The following is a 25,276-nucleotide window of genomic DNA, read 5'->3' on the forward strand; positions in this document are numbered from 1 at the left end:
TTTTAAGGGGTTCGTTCCCACGCTCACAGCATACTGTTCAGAACGGGCTGGCCAACAGGCTTCCTAATCCAGCAGTAAAACGCACACTTACTTTCTATTTTGAAATTGGGAAGACAGTTGTATGTTAATGAATAACAACCATAATTGCTGTTTTCTCTTAATAACAAAAATGGTGTCTTGAATAGCTGGAAATTAGAAAACTAAGATGCTTTTCACATTTTGTGTTTGTTACCTCATCTCCACAAAGAGAAATTACCAGCCCCTAAGTTTTTATTATACATTGTGTAAAGTGACTAAAAAAATACCATAGTGAGAGCTCTCATTACACTTCTTAGTACTGCCATTGTTTACAATACGTTATTATCTTGTTTGTGGTTACTGTGATGTTTTTAAGAGATAGCATGTAAGTTTTCATGCATACATCGGGACATCCGATCGTGTACAGTGAGACGAGACGCTGCTGCCGACGTTGCATAATCAAACTTAATTCATTTCAGTTAAGTTTTGTCTTGTATGCTGCTCTTTTATGTAGCCACATTCCTAATATAGCTTCTAGGCTAAACATTAGGCAGAAATAGGATACGTGAGTGGGCTCGCTTTTAACACGAAGGAAGATTAGAACTGTATTAAATTACATGTTAATGGAAAAATAAAGTGAAAGATAATAAGACAGCAACTCCGCGCGGCCGTGAGGTCTGGATTACAGAACATAGTTTGGCTATTTATCCGTCGAATATTGAATTTCCTTTGGAAACGTCTTCTTAATTTCATTAAGTGTAATTTATTGTAATTATTCCCTGCTAATATATTAAAGGCTGTGCTCGGGCCCCGGCTGTTGAGGAAGGGGGGCCCCGTAGCTGTTCCAGCACAGCGGCCTGAGACGGCGACGAGAAGGCGCTCCTGCAGTGCAGGAGGGACGGCTTGGGCCGGGTTCACTGCGTGCATGATTGCAGATTGCAGAAGGGACCCTCGAGGCTCTGTGTGGGCAGGGTGACGCCTGGCTCCAGACCTCTATCGGGATTCCTAGGAATCACCCACCTTCTCCTCTAGGGGCCAGCCCTGGGCGTGACTCCTCTTTATCACACACCTCTGTGTCTGAGCTGGTCTGGGCACAAACTGTCGGGGAGGCTGAAATGGGACATTTTGCGCCCAAGCTTTGGGCAGGTCACTGGGCAGACATTCTGGGCAGGCGACCATGGTTTCCTTACACTCACTCCCTGATGACTCCCGCTGGCCTCACGGGGTGAAGCCGGTACCTTTGCTTCCTCCCTGGGGGCCTGCGTGCACTGCTGTGCCTGGGCTGGGTGGCCCGTGGCTGCAGGTGGGACTAAGCACCTAGGAGTATCGTGGACTGAGAGAAGTGGGTGGAGGGACGCTCTGGAGACCAGGGCCAGGCAGATGGGAGTGGGTGTGGGCCTGAGCCTGGGTGTGCCCTGGCCCAGGGGAGGGGTTGGCTTGGAGACTGCCTCCTGCGGAGACCACAATGCTCAGCCTTTGACAAAGGCCACGTCCTGCTCCTGTCCGGCCCTCGGGCTCCAGGGCAGGACCCAGCAGAGCTGTGCTGTACTATAGCGGGCCTGGGAATCAACAGAGCAGGGCCCATCCTGGAGAACGCAGCCACAGGGTGATGCTCAGGAGTGCCGGCCGCCCAGCGGCGGAGGAGCTGTGCCAGCCGGGTCACTCGGCCCTGACCTCTGCTCCAGCGTGACTTCACACAGCACAGCCTCTCCCTTGGAGTCTGTGTCTCCCTTGGGGCCTGAGCTGGGGTGGAGGGAGGAGGGATGGACTGGTGGAATCTGAGGACCAGCGGCCCCACTGCCAATCCTGGGGAGGCGGAGGCAGCAATAAGGCAGGTGGGGGAGAGATGGACCAAAGCGGAGTGCAGGAAGGGGCCAAAGAGCAGAGGACCACATATCCGTCCTCCAGAGGTGGCCCAGGCCTCGGTACAACACAGACGCCCTCCTCAGTTGTAATGAGGCAGGCCACCACACTGTGCACACCCTCAGCCCCAGCCCTGGCCGCAGGTCCAGGGAAACGGGACTGTCCCAGGCCCTGGAGAGGGAGGGGAGAAGCAGTCAGGGGGCACCTTCTCCTGGTGCCATGGCTGACGTATCCAGGCTGCCTTGTCCCCAGGCCATGTCCCACACACCCCTGCAGGCTCCCTTCCCGCGGCTGTCCTGTTGGAATAAGCATCCAGCAGAGTGTGCCTCCTGCGTCTCTTGCCTGCCAGCGGGAGTCGGCCCCCTGGGCTGGAGGCCAGGCAGCAGGAAGCACCGGGGCCACAGTCCACAGCCCCGGGCTCTCAGACGGGCCGCGGACGGTAAGCTAATGGTGGTTACAGATGCTGGCACTGAGCCACAAGTCCTGGTGTCTGGTCTTCATCCACGCTCCGTTCGGAGTCCATCACACATCAAGGAAGCCAAAGCCTGGAGTCAGGGAAGGGCTCAGCCACACCCCTGGACCACCGGGCTGTCCATCCCAGGCCCCACATCCTGGCCCTCACAGGGAGACACACCCCTGGACCACTGGGCTGTCCATCCCAGGCCCCACATCCTGGCCCTCACAGGGAGACACACCCCTGGACCACCGGGCTGTCCCTCCCAGGCCCCACATCCTGGCCCTCACAGGGAGACACACCCCTGGACCACCGGGCTGTCCCTCCCAGGCCCCACATCCTGGCCCTCACAGGGAGACACACTCCTGGACCACCGGGCTGTCCATCCCAGGCCCCGTGTCCTGGCCCTCACAGGGAGACATACCCCTGGACCACTGGGCTGTCCATCCCAGGCTCTACGTCCTGGCCCTCATAGCGAGCCACACCCCTGGACCACTGGGCTGTCCATCCCAAACCCCACATCCTGGCCCTCATAGGAAGCCACACCCCTGAACCACCAGGCTGTCCATCCCAGGCCCCGTGTCCTGGCCCTCACAAGGAGACATACCCCTGGACCACTGGGCTGTCCATCCCAGGCTCCACATCCAGGCCCTTGCAGAATCCAGGAGCCTGGTGCACCAGCAGAACCCACCACACAGCCCTCCCTTCACCCTCCATCATGAGGTTCCTCCTGGCTCTGGGGTCCTTCACCCTGCATCCTGAGGTTTCTCCTGGCTCTGGGCCCTTCGTCCTCCGTCCTGAGGTTTCTCCTGGCTCTGGGGCCCTTCACCCTCCGTCCTGAGGTTTCTCCTGGCTTTGGGGCCTTTCACCCTCCGTCCTAAGGTTTCTCCTGGCTCTGGGGCCCTTCACCCTCTGTCCTGAGGTTTCTCCTGGCTCTGGGGCCCTTTGTCCTCCATCCTGAGGGTCCTCATAGCTCTGGGGCCCTTCATCCTCCGTCCTGAGGGTCCCCCTGGCTCTGGGGCCCTTCACCCTGCATCCTGAGGTTTCTCCTGGCTCTGGGGCCCTTCGTCCTCCATCCTGAGGTTTCTCCTGGCTCTGGGACCCTTCGTCCTCCGTCCTGAGGTTTCTGCTGGCTTTGGGGCCCTTCACCCTCCATTCTGAGGTTCCTCCCAGCTTGGGGTCCTGCTGCAGCAGGGTGGCCCCAGGAGCAAACTACTTATTTTCTCAGGAAGCAGAATATTGCAGTTCAAAGCAAACATCTGAAATAAAGACACTGGGTGAGCCCCATCAGATCAATCCCAGGGCAGATCTATCTCTTCCCACTGGCAGCCAGAGGCAGGAAAACACACACTTGGGAAGTTCATTCCAATAGGAAAACAGAAGGAAAGGACGCCCAGGAGGCTGAGCCCAGGGCAAGGCCAGGTAGGTGGAGTGGCGGCCTGGCAGTCTCCAGCCACCTGAGAGGACAGAGTGGGTTGGTCCCCAACCAGGCCTCTCTCTACAGCCTGCACCACACAGAGGGCCGGGACCACCACAAGCACAGAGAGAACCAACTCCAGGTTCGCGTATAGCAGCCGGGCCACCAGTAAATACCAGACACCACTGGCCAAGCTTCTTAGCTGGACCAAAATACTCACCTCTGACAGAATACAGCTCAGTTCTTCCCGAGAACGTGTTATCTCTTCATAGCTCCAGCTGAGTCTTGAAGAGATCCAAGGCATCTCCTAGACGTTGAATAGTTGTCCTTTAGAGCATCATCAGGGGAGGCCGCGGCCAGCACGGCCTCGGCGAGCGGTGCTCCTAAGCCCTGCGCACGGGCAGGCTGACTCTGGGTAAAGCGGTTTGTGCACAGGGTGTCCCCAGGTGTCATCGTGTAAAACAAGGTCATTTTCAGAATCCTCATCGGGTGTTCAATGACATTTCTCTTTTATCGACAGACCAGCAGTACTCATGGTCGCCAACACAGCACTTCAATGAGGAAAGGTACTCCCCCGCTCCCAGGAATATGAAAGGGTTATCTGGAGGTCGAAGCCAAGCCCAGTTATGCGCCGGTCATGCCTGCGGCCTGACACCCCCAGACGACTGTGAGCACCCCCATGACCACTTGCACCATGGGCAGGACCCGCGGCAATCCTACCTGCTCAGCCCGGCAGACAGCTGCCCCCTGGAGCACCACCGCTGCTCACCGCACAGCTCCGTCCACTCGGAGTGCATGGTGATGCCCATGGCGCTGGGCGACCACGTGTCCAGCAGCACCTTCCCCAGAATGCACTACAGCTCCCACTACGACACCAGGGACGACTGCGCCATGTCCCATGCCAGCACCAAGATGAACCGCATCCCCGCCAACCTCCTGGACCAGTTCGAGAAGCAGCTGCCCCTGCACCGGGACGGGTTCCACACGCTGCAGTACCAGCGGGCCTCTGCCGCCGCCGAGCAGCGCAACGAGAGCCCGGGCCGGATCCGGCACCTGGTGCACTCTGTCCAGAAGCTCTTCACCAAGTCACACTCCCTGGAAGGCTCCTCCAAGGGCAACGCCAACGGCACCAAGGGCGACAGCCGGGGCGAGGACCACCACGGCCACCTCTCCAAACACAGCAAGAGGAGCAGGAGCAAGGAGCGGAAGCCGGACAGCAAGCCCAGGTCCAGCATGAGCAGCTGGTGGAGCTCCGAGGACAACCTGGACAGCGACAGCACCTACCGGACCCCCAGCGTGCTCAACAGGCACCACCTGGACCCCCTGGCCCACTGCTACCCCGAGGCGCTGCAGAGCCCCTTCGGGGACCTGCCGCTCAAGACCTCCAAGAGCAACAATGACATCAAGTGCTCGGCCTGCGAGGGCCTGGCCCTGACGCCCGACGCCAAGCACATGAAGCGCAGCTCCTGGTCCACGCTCACGGTGAGCCAGGCCAAAGAGGCCTACCGCAAGAGCTCCCTGAACCTGGACAAGCCCCTGGTGCACCCGGAGCTGAAGCCGCCCTTGCGGCCCTGCCACTACCTCCAGGTAAGGGCTCCGGCCGCCACCGTCTTGGGTGGCAGAACTGCGTGGCCGTTTGGGGAACGGCGTGATGTTTGAAATGTGTCTACATTTTAGGCTGTGTAAACCAAGCTGATTAACTGCCTCCCAGGCTTCTGGGTTTACATTAGAACACTTCAGATCCACTCCTAGCCGTTTCTCAGGGGGACACATATCTGCGCGTCTTTGTGGGATGTGTGTGATAGCTTGATACATGAGGTGGGATGGGTCAGATGGACAAGAAGCACTTTGTCTCCTCAAATGTTAATCATTTCTAGGAGATTTTTCAAGCTCTTCTCTATTTCTCTTGAAATACGCCATAGCTTATTGCAACCAACAGTTCCCCAACTGTGACTTTTTAAAACTTTGTTACTGGTGCAGTCCAGTCGCACACGGTGGTGGGGTCCATTGTAGCATCACTGGGTTGGTTTCACCCCATTCCTCGCCTTCCTCCTCCCCCAGCTCCCTTCTGCCTCAATCCTGGGCTGCTTTCTATTTCCACGAGATCCCTTGACTCATGAGTCCAGCTCTCCAGTTCCACCCATTTTCCTGCAAATGACACAATTTTAATTTTCTTTATGGCTGAGTAAAACTCCATTGTGTGTGTGTGTGTGTGTGTGTGTGTGTGTGTGTGTACGCATGCACCACGTTGTCCTTATCTGTTCATCTAATGGACACCTAGTTTGATTCCTACTTTGACTGTTGTGAATCATGGGGCTATAACTCTGGTTCTTCTGGCAGAGGTGGAGGGTGGTCTGTGTGGTCACATGGTGATCCCATTCTCGGTCTTCCAACAATCCCCATACTGAGTTCCACGTGGTAGTTTAGTATGCATTCCCACCAGCAGCATCCACATTGCAGTTTTAACTTCTAAGCACACAGGACCTGGTTATGAGCCGCCACCACCAAGATGTACAGTAGTGCTTTGAGCTTCCTCCTCCTGTCTCTCTGAGGTTTTATGTCCTCTGATGAGGTCCCCTATGCCCACCCAGTCCCAGGAACCACCCTCTGCCGTTGGTTTCTTGGAGTTCAATGTTTTGTGGCTTGCGCACAAGTGGAATTGTGTGGCACTTGTCTTTCCAGGATGAGCTTATTTCCCTTAGCTTAACACTCTCCTGGTGCGTGCACATTGTGAGTGATAGGATCCCCATCCTTCTTGAGACTGGACAGGAGCCCACTGTGTGGACAAACCGCACTCTCAGCGGACATGGGTTGTTCCACATCCTGGCTGTTGTGAGCAGTGATGCTTGGTCCACCTCAGTGTTGACAGGACACTCCGAGGTGACCCGCCTGCCCTGCGAGCCCCTTCAGGAATCCTAATTCCTCCCCTGGATCATCTCTCTAAAGGAGGTGGGCTGTTCCCTAATGCCCCAAGGCTGGGAGACTTGGCAACAGCAGCAAGCACCAGACCCACATGGATGCTGGTGTATGTGGAAGCCGCAGGTGGCTTCCACCCGCCCTCCTAAGCTCATCTCCTCTGCTTGGCAGCAGCATCTCAGCTGCGTGCCAGCCAGCCTGGCCATGGGAAGTGTGTCCATCTCTGTAGGGTGCAGATTTACCAAAGGCAAAAAGAAACTGCTGACAGTGGCTGCCGAGAGCTTGCATGCCTTGTACTTTATATAAGCTGTGCACCGTCTCCCCTCCTATCAGTGAGGACCTGGGAAACATCAGCCTTAGGAGGCCCCGAGGTCTCCGCAGCCACCCCTGCTGACCTGTGCCGCCAGCAGCCCTGTGTATCTCAGGGTTTCTGTAATGTGTGCATAGAATGGATCCCAACCCACAAGTGGCTTCTACCTGCCTACGAGCGGGCACTGTGGCTGCACTCTGGTTTAGAGAAATCCTCCTGGATCCAGAGTAATGACGCTAATGCGGGCTGAATCATCGGGTGGCCAGTAATAGAACTGACAAACAGCATGTCTGTCCAGGAGCCACTTGGCAGCAAGACTTCCAGCCATACCGGCTGCTCCGGCACATCAAATGGGGACCAGTGGTCCTGTTTTGAAAGGAGATGCTAACTGAATTCCTTGTATAGGAAGAATCATGCAAAGAGACAAATTCATGATTGGCTGAAAGTTATTTTAGAGCAGTGGGAAAAGGCTACACTTCTGCTTGTGGTTGGCAAACCTCGATAACATCGCATGTAAATTTTACCTGTACTTGCTATGATTAGTAGAACCGGGCTTCACCCTTTGATGTCACCATTGTTTGAACCCGGGAATCTCCAGTTCCTGGAGGATCAGTGGTCAGCCGTGCCATTTTATCTCTGGGTCCCCTGGCCACAGGCTGCCCCCTACCCAGCCTCCAGTGCCACCTGCTCAAGCCCTGCACACCTGGCGCCCGCCGCCCCTCCCTTCTCCACCCTCCAATAGCCTGGTTGATGCTTTAGTTAGGGAGACTATCACATGTGCATGAGGCGAGCTCTAATCTAATGACCCGTCCCTTTGCCCTGACCACTGATTCTGGACCATCCTCACTCCTAAACCACCAGGGTCACGTTGGAACAGACCCAAACAACACACAAGTACTTCAGTGGCTATTTATCTATAGAAGTCCATGCTGAAAGGTAAGGAATTCCTTCTGAAATGTGACCATAATACATACCCAGACACTGAAAACGTAATTCTTCACACTGTACAAATACCTAGCCATGATTCAAATCTCCCTGGTGACCCGTGGCTCCTACTTAGAATTTGGGGGTCGGGATTCAAGTTAGGTGCCTACATGGCAATTGGTCGGATTGTCTCTTAGCTCCCTTCAAATTTAGAGGTTTCTTCTCTCTTCCCTGCCTTGACTTATTTGATGTCTTGGTGGTAGAGCCAGTGCGTTGGTCTAATGGGCCCTGGGGGCTAGGTTCCGTGCATGGTGTCCTCATGGATGTGTCTCTGACCCTCATGTCTCTGCAGGTCTGCAGCTGATCACCCTGTCCTAGACACCCCACCCCGGCTTCTCACCTGTGGTTGGTCACCCCAATATTTTATGGCCATCTGCCATATTTCTTGTCTGGCCTCCAGGAACTGCCACAGTCAACACAGTGCCCTGCCTCTCCCCCTCTTTCTCGGGGGTCTGTCCTCCTCTCTACTTGAGTACCTGTGGAGGAGGGCAGGTAGAGTTGAGCTTTATCTTAGCAAAATGTACTTCCAGGATTCAAACATGATGTCTTTTTATAGCAACGCAGAAAAACAAAAATGGCAGGCTGCAATCTGACTCTGCCAAGGGGCGAGGCAGCAGAACACGCATCATTAACGTGAATCCCCTGGTATTAGATAACCAAGACAGAGAAAGAGCCAACTGTCACCTGCCCGCCAAGGCCCCGAGGCCTCACGTCCCGGGACGAGCTTCCTCCAGCCAAGCGGCAGCCCCCGGGTGGCTCTCTGGAAGGGCAGCACCTGTCTGGGACACCAGCCCCCTCTTCCTGCTCACTGGTATAACACACCCCAAGGTCACATGGAGGGCATTGCAGCAGGAGGGAAGGAGGGCAGGCCACCCAGAAGCACGCTGGTTCCTGGGCACTGCTCCACAGAGCGGGGCAGCCCAGTGACCGCTTCCCTTTCTCACCGTCCTCTACTGGTCACGCGGGATCGCCGCGGCAAGATTGATGAAGCCAAACATCACAAATTATGCACCTGTCTCCCCGGGCTGTTTGTGTCCTCGGACTCAGCTAAATTGATGTCCGGCATTTTCAAAGACGTCCTTACAGGGCTGTTCTCTAGTGTTGATTGCCTTCGATAGAAGCTCCTGGGTCCTCGTGAGCGCTATTTCACAAGCAGAACATCAGGGGATAAAAGGAATTTATCTGTAGATGCTCCTTTGAGAATGAGACTCAAGGGGCAGGAAGGGAGAGGTGGACACCAAGCTCCATTTGCCCTTTTCTCCCCACGCTGGAGATTGGCACCTGAGGGAAAGGGTGACTTTTTATTTCCACCTTTGGCTCAAACAGAATATGTAGTTAACATTCCAGGAAGATTCTTGACTTTAAGTAGGTCAAAACCGATGATAAGTGGAATTGAAAGGAAATGCCGGCCCACGTAATTCTTTCACAAAGCTCCTGTTCTGTATTTTCTGCCTCCCCAGACAAGCCATATATGGCCACACTTTCAATGAATGTGGCAGGAACGTGGGCAGGTGATTCACCACAGCCTCCCTCAGGGGACAAACAGCTTCTGTGTCCTGGAGAACAGAGACCTCTGGGGCACGGAGCGGGAGCACGCTCCCTTGCCTCCAAGAGCACTGGACATCACTTCCAAGGGAGACGCGTCCCTGCAGCCCCTGTGCTAGCAGACTCCGCCCTGTCCAGCCCCAGTGCGCTCCCACGTTGGCCCGCATCAGTCCTGGCTCGGCCCCTTTGTGGTCAGGAGCCACGGTCTCTCTTGCGGTGGCATTACTGGACCATAAGCTAGTTCTAGTTTAGGTTTCTTGTTTCTTCTTTACTTTTTTTGTAGTACTGGAAATCAAACCCAGGGGCATTCTATTTCTGAGCCACACCCCAGCCCTTTTTAATTTTTTAATTTTCAAACAGTCTCGCTAGGCTGCTGAGAGTCTAATTTGCTAGGCTAGTCTTGAACCTGAAATCCTCCTGTCTCAGTCTCCCAAATATTGCGGTTACAGGTATGCGCCACCATGCTGTGCCTGGCTCTCATTTAGTTTTTTGAGGAACCTGCATACTGTTCTCTTTAAAGACTGCACCAAATTACATTTCCAGCAACAGGGTAAGGCTTCTTCCTTCTCTGCATCCTTGCCAGCATTAGTATTATGTGCTTTTTGATAGTAGCCTTTCTGGGTAGGACAAGGTGATACCTCATGGTTTTGATGATTTGTATTGATGCAGTTTGTTGGCAATTTGTGCATCTTATTTTCGGTGGCTGTTCAGGTCATTCGTCCTTTTTTTTTTTTTTTCGGGTCTGGGGATGGAACCCAGGGGCATTTGACCTCCGGGTTACACCCCCTGCCCTATTTTTTATTCTTTATTTTGAAACCGGGTCTCACTGAGTTGCAGAGGGGCTCACTAAGTAGCTGAGGCTGTTCGCGAACCGTGATGCTCCGGTCTCAGCCTCCCGAATGCTGGGATTACAAGCGTGCGCCACCGCACCTGGCTCATTTGACCGTTTTTAATTGGATGATTTGTTTTTTACTGTTCGGCTTTTCTCAGTTCTTCATTTATCTGGATATGAATTCCTTGTTAGATGGATAGTTGTCTCTTTATTCTGCCAATTGATTCTTTTGTCGTGTAGAAGCATCTTAGCCTCTATTTGTCTATTACGGCTTTGTTTTCCTGTGTTCAAGGGGTTATATAAAAAAATTATTGCCAACATCAACATCTTGAAGTGGTTTCCTTATGTTTCTTATAGTAGTTTCAGGTCTTACACTCAGGTCTTTGATCCATTTTTGAGTTGATTTTTGCACAGGGTGAGAGAGAGGGTCTAGTTTCATGCTTCCGCTATGCATATCCAGTTCTCGGCACCATTTATTGAAGAGACTGTCCTTTTTCCGGTGTATTTTTTAGCACCTTTGTCAAAGGTCAGGTTGCTGCAGATGTGAGATGTATGGATTTATTTCTGAGTTTTCTATTCTGTTTCACTGGTTTATGTGTCAATTTTGGGTACTGTACGTGTTTTCTTGGTTACTAAGATCCTATAGAATATATGTCTTAAAATCAGAAATTGTGATGCCTATAGCCTTATGCTTTTGCTTAATACTGCTTAGGCTCTTTGAGGACTGTTGTGGTTCTAAATGAGCTTTAGGATTTTTTCTATTTTCAAGAAGAATGTCATGGATATTTTGATGGTGATTGCACAGAATCAGGAAATCACTTTGGGTAGTATTCTCATTCTAACAATAGTAATTCTTCCAACCCATGAGCCTGGGAAGCCTATTTTTCTGTGTGTCTTCTTCAGTTTCTTTCATCAGTGTTTTATAATTTTCGTTGTAGAAGTGATTCACTTCTTTTGTTAAATTTGTTCCTAGGGATCTTTTTGTAGCTATTGTGAATGATATTTCTTTCTTCATTTCATTCTTAGCAAACTGTTACTGGTGTATAACAATGCTGCTGATTTTTGCATCTTGATTTTGTATCCTGCCACTTTGCTGAATTCATTTCTCATGTCTAACAATTTGGAGGAGCCTTCAGGTTTGTCTATATAGAGAATCCTGCCGTCTGCAGAGATACTTTGACTCCCTTTCTTAAGTGAATGCTCTTTATTTCATTCTCTTGTCTAATTGATTTAAGACTTCCAGTACTATGTTGAGTAAGAGTAATAAAAGCAGAAATCCTTTTCTTGTTTTAGATATTAGAGGAAATGCTTCCAGTTTTCCCCATTGGCTATAGTTCTTCACTTACATTCTGCAATATGCTGAAGTGCATTTCTTCTATGCCTAATCCGCTGAGAGTTTTATCATGAGATGCAGAATTATGTTGAATGCTTTTCCTGTACTCATTGAGATTGTCATATGGTTTGTGTCCTACAGTCTGCCTATGTGGTATATTTCTTCTAAGCCTAATATGCTGAGAGTTTTTATCATGAGATGTAGAATTATGTTGAATGCTTTTCCTGTACTCATTGAGATAGTCATACGGTTTGTGTCCTACAGTCTGCCTACGTGGTATATTGCTTACTGAATTGCGTGTATTCAACCATCCTTGCATTCCTAGGATAATTCCATTTGATCATGGTGTCTGATCAGTTTGCTATGTGATTATATTTGGTTTGCTAATATTATGTTGAGAATTTCTGCATTTGTTTTCACCAGGGTTATTGGTGTGTAGTTTTCTTGTGTGTGTGTGTGTGTGTGTGTGTGTGTGTGTGTGTGTGTGTGTGCGCGGTAATGGGGGTGGAACCCAGGGGCTTTTCTACCTCCAGGCTATACTCCCAGACCTATTTTACACTTTATTTGGAAATAGGGTCTCACTAAGTTGCTGAGAGCCTCACTAAGTATCTGAGGCTGGCTTTGAACCTGTGCGATCCTCCTGTCTCAGCTTCCCAAGCACTGGGATTACAAGCACATGCCACCATACCTGGCTGTAGTTTTCTTTTTAGTTGTACCCTTTTCCGATTGTGGTATCAAGGTGATGCTAGTCTCCTAGAATGAGTTTGGAAGATCTCTATCTCTCAGTTTCTTGGAATAGTTTAAGAAGAATTGGTACTGGTTCTTCTCTAAGTTTGGTTAAATTCAGCAGTGAAGCCATTGGGTGCTGGGCTTTTCTTTGGGGGGAATTTTTTTACTACTGATTCAGTCTTGTCACTTGTTATTGGTCTGTTCAGGTTTTCTATGTCCCATTTTAATTTTGATAATTTTGTGTGTCCAGAAATTCATCTATTTCTTCTTTATTTTCCAATTTGTTGGCATATAGTCATTCATAGTAGTCCCTGATGATCCTTTGTATTTCTGTGGTACCATTTGGGATTTCTCCTTTTTCACCTCTGATTTTATTAGACTAATTTTCTTAATTTGTCTAAAGTTTTGTTGATTTTTATCTTCTTTTTAAAAAAAAAACTCTTCATTTTGTTAATCTTTTGTATTTTAGTGTCCTTTTCTGCTCTGATATCATTTATTTTTCCTCTGCTAGTTTGAGGTTTGGTATATTCTTACTCTTCTGGTTCCCTGAGTTGTGTTGCTAGGTTGTTTATTTGAAGTCTTCTATGTTTAGTGTAGGCATTTATTGCCATCAGCTTTCCTCTTGGCACTGCTTTTGTTGTATCCCATAGTTTTTAGTATGTGGTATTTCCATTTTCATTTATGTCCAGAAATTTTAAATTTTCCCTTTGATTTCTTTGTTGACCTGTTGTTCATTCAAAAGCACGCTGCTTATTACTAGTTATTTTCCATTGTGGTAAGAGAAGAAAATGCTTCTGACTGCTATGCTTCTAGAGACTAGTTTTGTGACCTCACATCTCCTGGAGATCTTTGATGTCTGTGAGGTCTCTTTGGTATATTGTAAAGTTTATCTCTGGTGTGTGTGTGTGTGTGTGTGTGTGTGTGTGTGTGTGTGTGTGTGTGTCTTCACAGTCTTTCCATTGACTAGAAAGGAATGTTAAAGTCCTCAGCTGTTCCTGTATGGGAATCTGCCTCTTTCTCTGTAGATACAATCATGTTTGTTTTACAAAATTAGGTGTTCCAGGAAGAATCCAGTGCACATATATTTACAAATATTATTATTCTTGTCCAATTGATTTCCTGATCATTTTACATCATGCCTTATCTCATTCTACAGTGTCTGACTTCACATCTGTTTTATGTGGTCTGAGCACAGTTGTTCTTCCTCGCATTTGGTCTCTGTTCTCCTAGGACATTTTTTTCAGCACTTTACTTCCAGAGTATTTCCTTACCTCTGAAGTGAGTTTCTGGAAGGGACAGCATATCTTTGTATTTGTTTTCTACCCATTCAGCCAGTCTCAACCTTTTCATGTTTTTTTAATCTGTCTACACTCAGGTTTGTTGGTTTGTGAAGACTCCTGTTTTGTGGCTGTTGTTCAGTTATCTTCTGCATCCGTTACTTCCTTCCCCCTCTCTTACTTACTTTTGTGGTCAGTAGTTTCCTGAATTAGTGTATTCTCTTGTATTCTCCTTTCTCTTGTACCCGTCTGCTCTTCCAATGGGCTATGTACTTTCCCGTTTCTTCACAATGGTAGTCATGGTTCTCTCTCTTCTAGATGCAGGGCTCCCTCAAGCCTTTGTTGTGAGATGTTGAGTTCCCTATTTTTGCTTGTCTTGCAAAGTCTAATTCTCTTTTGCTTTTAAAGGCTATCTTTGCTGGGTATAGTAATTTTGGTTGGAATACCCCCTCCCCTTTCAGGACATGTTGTCTTATTCTTTCCTGTAAAGTTTCTTCAGATAATCTAACAGTACTGTGATAAAGGTTCCCCTAATAAACTTGGTTATTTTCTATTTCTGTTTTTAGAATTGTCTTTTGTTCTTGGTTGACAGTTTGACTACCTTATGCATCATACAATTGCTTGTTTTGGTCAACACTTTTTGAGGTCCTTTCAGAACTCTTGAATGTCCTTATCTTTCCCCAAATTGAAGAACCTTTTAGCTATTATTTTGTTGATTATGCTTCCTGTGTCTTTTCCCTCCTCATCTCCTTCTGGAACATACTTAATTCAAATGTTTGTTTGCTTACTGTGTCCCAGAGTCTCACAGGCTGTGTCCATTGTGTCCATTTATTTATTTCATGTGACTGGGTTATTTCAAAATATCTGTCTTCAAGTCCAGAAATTTTCATTTCTGTTTGGTATGATCTGTTATTAAGGCTTTCAACTGTATTTTTGTTTCCTATGTTTTTTAGGTCCAAAATTAAATTCCTGTTTTTTTTTTAATGATTTCTAGATCTTTCCTGAATTTCTCATTCAGGTCATGAACAGTTTTCTTAACTTAGTTGAACTGTATTCTCCTGTATCTCATAGAATTTCCTTAGTATCATTATTTTGAATTCTCTCTTGGGTTGCTCATTAATTTCCTTTTCCTGAGGGCAATTTCTGTGCCTCTTTGGAGCTGTTTCTGTGCCTTCTACACTTCGTGGTCCCTTGGTTGATGTTTGCACATCTGGCAGATTGGCAGGCTGTCTGACAGTTTTCAGTCCCCAGCATCACATTGTCTCTGCTGGTTGTATAGGCTGGCTTTCACAGTAGAGTTTCTCCTGACAGAGGGCCCTGCTCGGCACACTGCTGCTTTGGTTCCAGATGGGCACAGCAGTGGGGTCTCCACAGAGCTCCTTCAGCCATAGGGGATGGCGTTGGGCCTGTGGCAATGGGTGGAGACCCCCTTAGTTTCTGTGGGCTGCTCAGGACCAGGGAGGCCAGCAGCAGACAGTAAAGCTCCTGCTGCACATGGCGCACCTACCTGCCCTGTGGCCTGGGGGCACAGGGCCACTCCAGCAGGCCTGTCTAATGTAGCCGTTATTGACCAGCCCAGTAAATAAGACACAGTCTGCTAGAGGCGGGGATCATGGCCTTGTTCCTGTGTTCTGTCCCCTCTGGTACTGCTCTGACACACTTAGTAAAATTTTAGGGAATGCATGTGCCTGTAGTGTTCCGGAGGACATTCAGAAATTGATCAAATCAGACTAGAGCCTTCCCAGCTCTGGAGGTGCCAAGTTCCTTTCTCCATGGGGCTATACCGGGTGCCCGGCCGGAGTCCAGCTCTGTGTTCTCCTAAAGAGCAGGTGTGACCACTGTCCTACCTCACCTCTGGCCTCACAGCACAAGTCCCTTTCCCTGCTGCCCCCACGAGACTCAGACTCCCCATCTCCCGGGACCCTGAGGACCTGTGGCTTTGGGCACTCACTCCTCCACTGGAGCCAACTGAAACTGGACAGTCCTCTTCTCTCCAGAGCCCTTGGCCCTTTGCTGAGCTGCATGTATGCTTACTGTACTGGCAGAGCACCTCTCCTTCATCCTGGAAGGCCCGGCCCGTGCATCTCTCGGGATCCAGCACATCTGTGGAAGCCAGAGTGGCCCCCCCCCCCCCCCCCGCTGCCTCGCAGACAGTAAACAAGGATGTGACTCCAGCCTGTTTCATGTCTGGCCTCCTTCCCCAGGCCCTGTCCCGCCCCGCCCTCCACCCGCCCAGAGCCCAGGACCTGCTCCCAGCAGCCATCCTTATGGTCCCAGCCCATCCCTCCCGCCCCACAGGCACGCCCAGCTGGCTGGAGGACCTTTGTGTGATGTGTGCTGAGCCCTCAGGCTGCGTGTACCTGCTGTGCTATGTGGCCCCAGCCCGTTAGTAACTCTCTCATGCAATTGCTCACACGCCTTCCTGTATGAACAGCAGCTCTTAAACTCACCAAACTGTCAGTAATAGCAAACATTTCAGAGTATCCCCCAACTCCTCCAAAGTGAAATTCTCATATCACCTACAAAAGTTTGGGAAATTATATAAATTCTAGACTCTAACATAACATAGAAATAAAAAGAAAGTAATTTCTTTTACTTTTAGTACCGAGGCTTGAACCTGGGGCCGCATGCGTATTAGGCAGACACTGTACCACTGAGCTATATCCCCTCTCTGGAAAGTAAGCTTTAGCCCAAAGTACTTTGATGTAAAAAAAAAAAAAAAAAAAGTCAGGGCACCACAGCAAGTCCATACAGACTGAAGACCCCGATGCTTGTCTGTGGGTGAAGAGTCACTGAAACTGAGGAGCTGCAGATCAGACCGAGAAGGCTACGGGGACAGCCCCATGCACCAGAGACGTCGCCAGCCCTGCGGGGTGCTTGGAAATGGTCAATAATTCCTGGTAACGCACCAACAAAATAAAGCTCTCTCTCCTCTTGATTTACATAATATTTAGACTCCTAAAAAGATTCGTTGCTCATGAGAATTTTGTGAAAACACAAAAACCAAAAAGAAAATAAAAAAACACCCTCAGTTTTCATGCAAAGCCTCATTAGGTTCAAGGCCCAGGAAATTATAGATGGAAAACTGGCTCAAAATCACATATCTGCCAGTTCTTCCTTGGATAGGATTGTTCTGTGGCTTCTTCAAAACCAGCATGGCTAGAACCCTGTGTCCAGGAAAAGCCCCCCACCCCCGGTACTGTGAGCAGGTGACCGGCCAGTGGATTCCCAGCTATCACAGCCTAGAGTAGACTGCTCAGATCAGTGCTTAAAGCCAGGCCTGCCAGAGCCCAGCCATGTTGCCTAGATTCCCTCTCCAGGGGCTGGTGTACTTGAAACACAGTACACACACACACACACACACACACACACACACACTCGAGTTGTTGAGACAGGAAGACACTTCCCAAGGGGACGCAGCAGCTTAGGACAATATTTCTCCTCCTTGGTTTCCACCCCTGAAAGAATGTTGTTACACACTCCTGGCCCCTTTGCCTGTGCCTTGCCACTTGGAAGGAAGAAAGGAATTTCAATACAGAGCATGGGACCACCCTTCAAGCAAGATGTCAAAATGCACGCTGATTTCAACCCGCACAAAATGCCCATGTTTGGAATTACAAAGGTGGTTCACGGCTCCATGCAGGTAGGGATTGGGAGGGTGATTATGTTCCTGTAGTAAAGGCTGCCTGGCTCTGCCGGGACTGAGACTCTCCTGAGGAGAACCATCCAGTCGCAAAGCCGCCTCTCACTGGGTAGCCACGTGGCTGTCCTGTGTGCTTGGCAACTGGGCTTTAGCACTGTAGGTTGCTTACTGAGACACAGTGGCTTTTCGGGATCATTCTTCTGTGCTTTTGATGGTCTTGAGACATATGCTTTGGAATCAGTGCTTAGTACTTGAATTCATACTCCAAAATTGACTCTGGTGTACACACTTCCTGTATGAGTGTTTTTTTCTGTCAAAGGCTGTGAAACTGGCTTCTTAGATCAGAAACAGAAGCACACAAGCTGATCTCATTTGTGAGTTAATTTTCAGGCAGCTGTAAAAAAAAAAAAAAACTTCACCTTGTTTTTTATGGAAACATGTTTTTTGATTAATACACACAGAAAAAAATCCCTAAGCCTACCAGAGTGCATCTCTTCTTTGGTGGCATCTGTGCCTCTTTCCCATCTGTCTCCTTTTCTGTGACTGCCTCCTTGAACATTCACCAAGAGAGCTGGAGAGCTGGTGCTTCTCTAAGGAGCCTGGGGGCCGGAGCCATGTGGGCCTGGATCCTTCCAGCTGCCCCATCCTGCCAGTCAAACTTGGACTCAGCAGAACCCAGGCCTCACCTCTGGAAGCCTTCATCCCTCACCACCCCCTCTGTGGACAGCCCCCATGTGCCCGGTGGTCATCTGCATCCACGTCTCCTGCCCTGATTACACTCTAACTCATCTCGCTTCCTGCAGGTCGTCACTACTGAAACACAGAGCCATTGAGAACCGTGGCTTTTCTTAAATTAAAAAGAAGGTATTTTTTTCACAAAAGCAATGCATGTCCAATTCAAAAAAATTAAAAATACAAGTAGAGAGAAAAAACAAAAAGCCTGTAGTCCCCTTTCTCAAGAGTAGCTGCTGTCCCACCTGCCCCAATTGTGTCCCAGTGCATATGCCGGCATGTCTGCTTTAAAAGTGTGACGTGTTGAGTGATCTCCCTTTACGGTGGCTTCAGTGTGTCCTCAAAAGTTCCCCTGTTGGAAATGTACTCCCCAAAACTCATTTGAAGCTAGGGCCTTTGGGGGGTAATTGATATCCTGACTCAGTTAACAAATCTCAGTGCTGTAATCCAAACCAACTGACCACACAACTTGGAGAAAGAAAGATTTATTTGCTCACAGTTCTGAAGATTTCAGGGGTTCAGCCCATGATGGGTTGGGTCTTCAGAGCTCAAGGAACAGAGGCAGGAAGCAGAGAGAGGGAGAGAGAGCAAAGCTCTGCTCTCACATCTTGAAGGCTAGAGGAGAAAGAGAGAAGAGGGAGGGAGGGGGAGAGAGAGAGAGAGAGAGAGAGAGAGAGAGAGAGAGAGAGAGAGAGAGAGAGAGAGAGAGAGAGAGAGAGAGAAGAGAGAGACTGAGACTAGGCCAGGAGCAAAAGAACAAGCAAGAGGGTTCAAAGACACAGTCCCCAAGGCCACAATCCCAGGACCCACCTCCTCCACCTTCACCCCACCTGTCTTGGTGACCACCCAGTGAATCCGTCCCAATGAATTTGCACACCGATGAGATTACCACCCTCATGACTCGAATACATCAACTCTGACCATTTATACATGAGCTCTTCAGGGGCCATTCTATAGCCATACAGACTCCTTGAGGCCCCGCGATGACATGGTGGCTTTCTAGGAAGAGGAAGAGAACTGAGCTGGCGTACTTGCTCTGCCCTCCACACCAGAATGCAACAAGAGGCCTCACCAGAGCCAGGCCGTCTGCCGCTGCGTTCCTGAACCTCCCAACCTTGATAACCATAAGCCACATGCCCTTCTATTCTTTAAAATACCCCAGACTCTGGCATTCAGTTATGGCACCAGACAACTGACAAAGAGGCCCCATTGTGAACATCTTTCCATAGCTAAATACATCTTCTTCTGCAATGTTATTTTGCTGTCTGAATATACCTAATATTTATTGTAATAAATATCTTGGCCATCCTAGGATAAGATATCTCACCATTTCCTCCTTTACCCTAATGAACAGTTCATCGGTGCCCAGGGCTGAGTCTTACTGTCCTGGGACACCTTCTCAGAGGCTCAGCTGCTGGTCAGGGGCACCAACAGTCTGCCCTTCTGATGAATGCCACAAAGACCCGGCTCTTTGGCCCTGTGCTGGATGAGGTGCTATGAGAATACCCATGCCCCATATCCTTCTATCTTCCGGCATTTTGGTGTGTGATATTATTAAAATGGACTTTTGAAAAGAAGATAAAAAGAACTGCCACGTGCCCAGAGAATCCCGGTGGCGACTCCACTGGTCATTTTCCCAGTGCCAAAACATGCTCACTGTCAGGAACCGAGTGGTCCATGAGACAGCTCTGTTGGGCTCCCTTCCATGTTCATGAGGTGTTTTTCTTTCCTTTTTTTTTTTCCTCTTTAGCCTTCACATATGAGAGAAAGCATTACCACCCTTGACGTTCATGCTTTACTTGGCATGATGTTCTCCAGTTCACCCATCTTCCTATGGGTCACACAGCTTCGTTCTCCTTTATGGCTGAGTAAAATTGCACTGTGTGTATACATTATGTCTTCTTTACCCACTCACCTGCTGATGGAGCTTGGTCCCCTTAACATGGCTATCGGGAGCTGTGCTGTAATACACATGGGTCTGCATGGATGTCGATAGTGTTCTGACTTTACTTCTTTGGGCCGTAATCGTGGCTCTGTCCCAGCCTTCAGAGGAAGCTCTGTGCTGCTCTCCATGTAGGGCTGTAGTGATTTACAGCCCTAGCAACAGTGCAGGACTGTCCCTTCCTTCCCACATCCTCGCCAGCACTTACTGTTTGAATTCGTGAGGACTGACACTTTACATGTCGGCATGGTTTTCTCTAGCTACTGAAGGAAGTAATGAAGTGTTTTCTCCTTCTGCACTCCAAATACTCTCTCAGTTTTTGCACCATGTTTGTCTGTCACTCTCGTGATCAAAACCCAGCCATTTCATAGTCATGTCTTTCTAGGATTCGGACAGCGGCCTGAGGCGAGGCATCTAACCTATGACCCACAGCCACCCAGAGCCAAGTCTCAGGATCCGAGGACGGCGGCCCGCGATGGCGGAGACACCTTGTAGACCGCGGACTGACGCGCCCTGTCTGCCCCCTCCCAGGTGCCTCAGGACGAGTGGGGAGGATACCCTGCTGGCGGCAAAGAGGAGGAGATACCCTGCCGGAGGATGAGAAGCGGCAGTTACATCAGAGCCATGGGGGACGAGGAGAGCGGAGAGTCAGACTCCAGCCCCAAGACGTCGCCGACGGCGGCCGTGCGGCCAGAAGCCCTGCTGACGTCCATCGGACAGAGGCCGCTGGGAGACCACCAAACGTAAGGGCTGCCGCTCTCTTCTGAACGCTCCACCGCTCTGGGCTCCTCTGTCTTCTCTTAGCTATGGGATAGCTGTCAACTTAAACTTGAGCTGAACATATTCCACCCCTGGTATCAGTCTCCAGGTCCTTTTTTAAAATGACAAATCAGACCTTTGGTTATTTGCTTATTACACAGTAATTAAGGAAGTGTGTGTGAGCAACTTGTGTCTGATTTTAAAGCCAATATAGCGCATGGGCGTCCTTCACAATACTGAGATTGCTCTTATCAGGAGAGGCATACATCTTTGTGTGTCTGTGAGTAAACACCCTAACCGGGATTTCTCTGTTTACTGTAACTTCCTAACTGCATTTGTAGGCAACTTTTCTTTGTGTGGGGGGGTCTGGGGATGGAACCCAGGAGCAATCAACCTCCAAGCTACACCTCCTGCCCTATTTTTTTATTCTTTATTTTGAAACCGAGTCTCACTGAGTTGCAGAGGGCCTCACTAAGTAGCTGAGGATGTCCTAGAACCGTGATCCTCCGGTTTCAGCCTCCCAAATGCTGGGATTACAAGTGTGCGCCACCACCCGGCTTGTAGGCAACTTTTTATAGGAATGGAGGAATGACCTAGCTCCAGAAACAAAATATCATATCTTTGTATAGTTTTCAAAAGATACACCATTGATAAATTTAACTTCCAAAATAGAAATAGGTGAATAGGTGGGAAAGGGCTACTCACGTGCCCTGTGGAGATGCAGTGATGCCTCTCAGTGGTGCCGCCCTTGTGCGCCCAGTGCTGCCAGAGGCTTAGAAATCAGTGCCGGCCCGGCATCGCCCCGCCTCCCGCACCAGCCGCCCGTACCCCCGTGAGTGGAGGTACAGGTGAAGACCTCCGCGGTGCTTTGAGGTGCTGCTCACAGGCCCCAGACACGCTGCACAGCAGCCAGGGAAGCCGAGACCCAGCTGTCCTGGCCCTGTCTCTCCTGTGCCCGGGCGGGCCAGTGACGTGACTTCCTCACGTGAATGTGATACCTCACAGACATTAACTTGCAGGGAGAGAAGAAAGGTTTGGGTACTGCAATGAACCTCACTGTCAGGACCCCTGTGTGTGAATATCTTCATGTCTTGGAGAATTGAGAAGTTCTCGGCGCAATTGAAATCAACCTTCTACCTCCACTTACCCCTGCTCCGATGGCTCTGCCACACTCTGGACAGTGTGGGTGTGAGTGTGGGGCTCAGAGCTGCAGCAAGCCAGGTGTAGAGGTCACAGCCCAGCAAACTGCATAAACAGACCGTCTTGGGGAGGAAGGGTTATAAATGTGGTACTGGGGTCCGCACCCAGAGGCATTCTCCCTCCAAGCAACACCCCAGGCCTTTTGTGTATTGGGCTTTTGTTTTTCACTAGGTTGCTAGAGTCTCGCTCAGTTGCCGAGGCTGATCTTGAACCGTTGACCCTCCTGTCTCCCCCTCCCAAGTACTAGGATTACAGGCATGCATTGCCTTGGCCCACTTAAATAGACCATCATTATTCTAGAGTTTATTTTGTACACAAAAGCTAGCTCTTTTTTGGTACTGGAGATGGAATCCAGGTGCATTCTACCTCTGAGCTACACCCCCAGGACTATTTTTTATTCTTTATTTTGAAATACAGTCGCACTCAGTTGCAGAGGGCCTCACTAAGTAGCCGAGGCTGTGATCTTCCTGCCTCGGGCTCCCAAGTCCTGGGATTGCAAGCATGTGCCACCACACCAGGCCACAAAACCTACTTTAAATGAAATGGATCATTCCAAAATTGTATTGAGAATATAACTGGACGTCGTTGGACTCACCAGGACACCGAGGATTGTCCCCACTTCACACCTAGAACACCCCAGAAGGAAATGACCGACAAATCTAGGGTACAGAGGTTTTCAGATGATGAAGACAAGCGTGGACGTCTGCTTGTCCTGTAAGACTTATTCTCCTCTTGGTGTGCACAAGCAACTTTTATTGACACTTGCTGTTTTTAAGAATGCAGTGCTGTGCAAGATGGGTTGGCAGCCACACCTTGAGTCTAGCCTGCAGGGCAGGCGTGGACTCCACATCCTCACTCGCAGCCCCGCACACAGGGCCCTGGGTTGTCCACCTGCCTCCCTGTCGCCCTGCACCCTGTGAAGCGGATCATCACAGCAGGTTGCTTAAATCGGCCTGACCGCAGGACTGGAAGAAGATTGGCCCTTTAGTGGGCTGTTATCAGGTCTCCAGACCGTGAAATGGAACTCTCAGTGAAGGCTGAGATGTTCTGCCTCCAAAAGCCAGACCTCCGGGAGCAACCAGTGCCAGCCGTAGGTCACCGAGACTCCGGCTTCTGCTGTTGAATATGCTGCCCCTCCTCGCCGCTCTCACGCACAGCTTCACCGTGCACGGACACACGTCTCTTCTGCCACGGTGCTCTCTGACATGGTCACAGTGACAGGCAGCCCTGTGCTCTCAAGAGAAGAACAAAACCAAACAGAGCCAGCTAGTGAAACGCTTGCCACACCGGTGTCCGCGGTTCAGTCTGCGATGGGGACGTGGCTGAGGACAGATAGGACCCCGGCGTGTGCGGCAGACCCCACCAGGTGCAGAAACCAGGCAGAACTGTTATCAGTTAACTGAAAGGCAAATTTCAAGTTACTATTGAATCCAACTATTACATTTTAATTAGCTTACGTATTGGTATTTGAGATGCTTGAATTACCAATTTGATTTGAGTTATAATGAAAGATATAGCAGATAATTTCATTTGGGGTCCCTTGGATGTTTTCCTGCTCAGTTGAATTAAAAAATCAAACTAATAATTTTTAGAATCTCTGAGTCATTTGCCAGTGCAGGGAGCATCTTAAATTTATATAAAAAAGGATTTATTCAAGAACTGCTTTCTATTAGAAGTAAAGATAAATTCTAATGGATTAGAGATAGGCATCAAAATCATATATACACATGCATACATATATGTACACATATACTTATAAATACATGCATATATGTGCATATATGAACACATACTAATATTCTGTAATCTTGAGATATAGAGGAGAATTTTAAACATGTTTTCATGAGAAGAAACTAGGAGATACTGACCAATTTGAACTCATAAAATTAGAAACTTATCCATGGTCCAAACAAAGAACGAAACCAACAAACTACAAGTACTATCACCAAGATTAAACAGTCATAAGAACCTGGGGAGGAGTTTGGTAAGATTAGAGCACATGTCTCTATTCTTAATAATATAAAGATGCCTTACTAATCAATAAGGAAAAACTAATGCACTGATATGAAAATGGGTAGATAATTATCAGTGATTAAAACTTTATGGAGAGTCTACCATTCCTATCTGAAAATCTACGATGTTATTGTAAAGGGATTTCTGGAAAGCTTGGGATGTTTAAAAATGCGTGTTTATTACTTGGTTGTACATCTTGTGAGAGGCTGCACGTTACCTGAGGCCCGAGTTTTGGGTCTGGGTGGGGTGAGGTGGGTCACGCAGGACCACCTGGGTACCAGCTGTGTGCTGAGCAAACGCAGCCTTGGTTCCGCACAGACGGAGGTCAGGAGGGTGTGGCTCGCTGCCCCCACCCAGCTCCTCAGGGTTTCCCTTCACCCAGCACAAGAGGCACATGGCTGGCCCAAGAGGCCTGCCAGCCCTGAGCGAAACACTCCCTGCCTCCAGAGAGCGGAAACCAGCCCCCTCTGGGGACACAGAGCAGTCAAGAGATCAGAGATGGCAGGGCGTTCCCTCGAAGGGTCAGGGAACACTTTATAATGGCCAATTCCTGCCCGAGCAGGTCAGGTGGAAAGGGATACCGTGTGCACACACAAATGGAAAACAGCAGAAGATAAAAGCGTAAGACAGAGGCAGAGAGAAGCCATATGCAGACGCCACGCGGTCAGAAATAAAGCCTCTCCGCAGATTCAGCGCCGCAGTGGGTCAGTGAACTTGAAGATGGGGGGTAAAAGCTACTGAACCGAAGCCCAGAGAGACGAGAGCAGACATCAAAGGCACAAAGGATGTCACAGGGCCCAACACACAAAGAACCCAGGAGGAGAGAGGCAGGAGGAGGCGGACCAGCAACAGTCAAAGGCCAGTGGCGGGGCTTTCCAGAACTAAGGGAGCGTACCTAGACCACAGGAAGGAAGCCTCGACCTAGGAGGGAAGGCCACAGGAGGGAAGGCCAGGAAATCCAAGATAGATGCACGCCCAGGCCGAAGCACATAAAGCGAGCCCCACACATTCAGACACATCAAACTCGAACTCTTAGTAATGAGGATAAAGAAAGGAAGCCAGAGAAGAATGGCAGGCACATTGTCCACAGAGGATCCCAGTGGACATTTCCCCAGACTGCGAGCCAGGAGAGGAGGGCGCGTCGTGAAGCCAGGGAAGCCTGGGGGACGACTTCTGGACCTGGAGAATATGTCTTCAATAATCAAAGTTAAAGGAAGGTTAAAAACTTTCTTACAAAAAACAGGAAGGAAGGGAGGGAGGAGAAGAGGAGAAAGAAGAGAGGAGAAGAGAAGCTGGGAGATTTTGCTGC

General features: G+C 49.6%; 1 protein-coding gene across 1 annotated transcript in view; it reads left to right on the plus strand.

Moving 5' to 3' along the window:
- Positions 1 to 25,276, plus strand: part of DLGAP2 (DLG associated protein 2) — a gene marked incomplete at its 3' end in the record, with an annotated part of 448,164 nt that overhangs the window by 362,661 nt on the left and 60,227 nt on the right. Inside the window, exons 4-5 of the mRNA XM_080710521.1 lie at positions 4,273 to 5,339; positions 20,527 to 20,738. Of these exons, the coding sequence (XP_080566647.1) occupies positions 4,341 to 5,339; positions 20,527 to 20,738 (1,211 nt within the window). The 5' untranslated portion in view covers positions 4,273 to 4,340. The remainder of the gene's footprint in view (positions 1 to 4,272; positions 5,340 to 20,526; positions 20,739 to 25,276) is intronic.

Source organism: Muscardinus avellanarius (assembly GCF_963383645.1).
Source record: "Muscardinus avellanarius genome assembly, chromosome: 14".
Lineage (NCBI taxonomy): Eukaryota > Metazoa > Chordata > Mammalia > Rodentia > Gliridae > Muscardinus > Muscardinus avellanarius.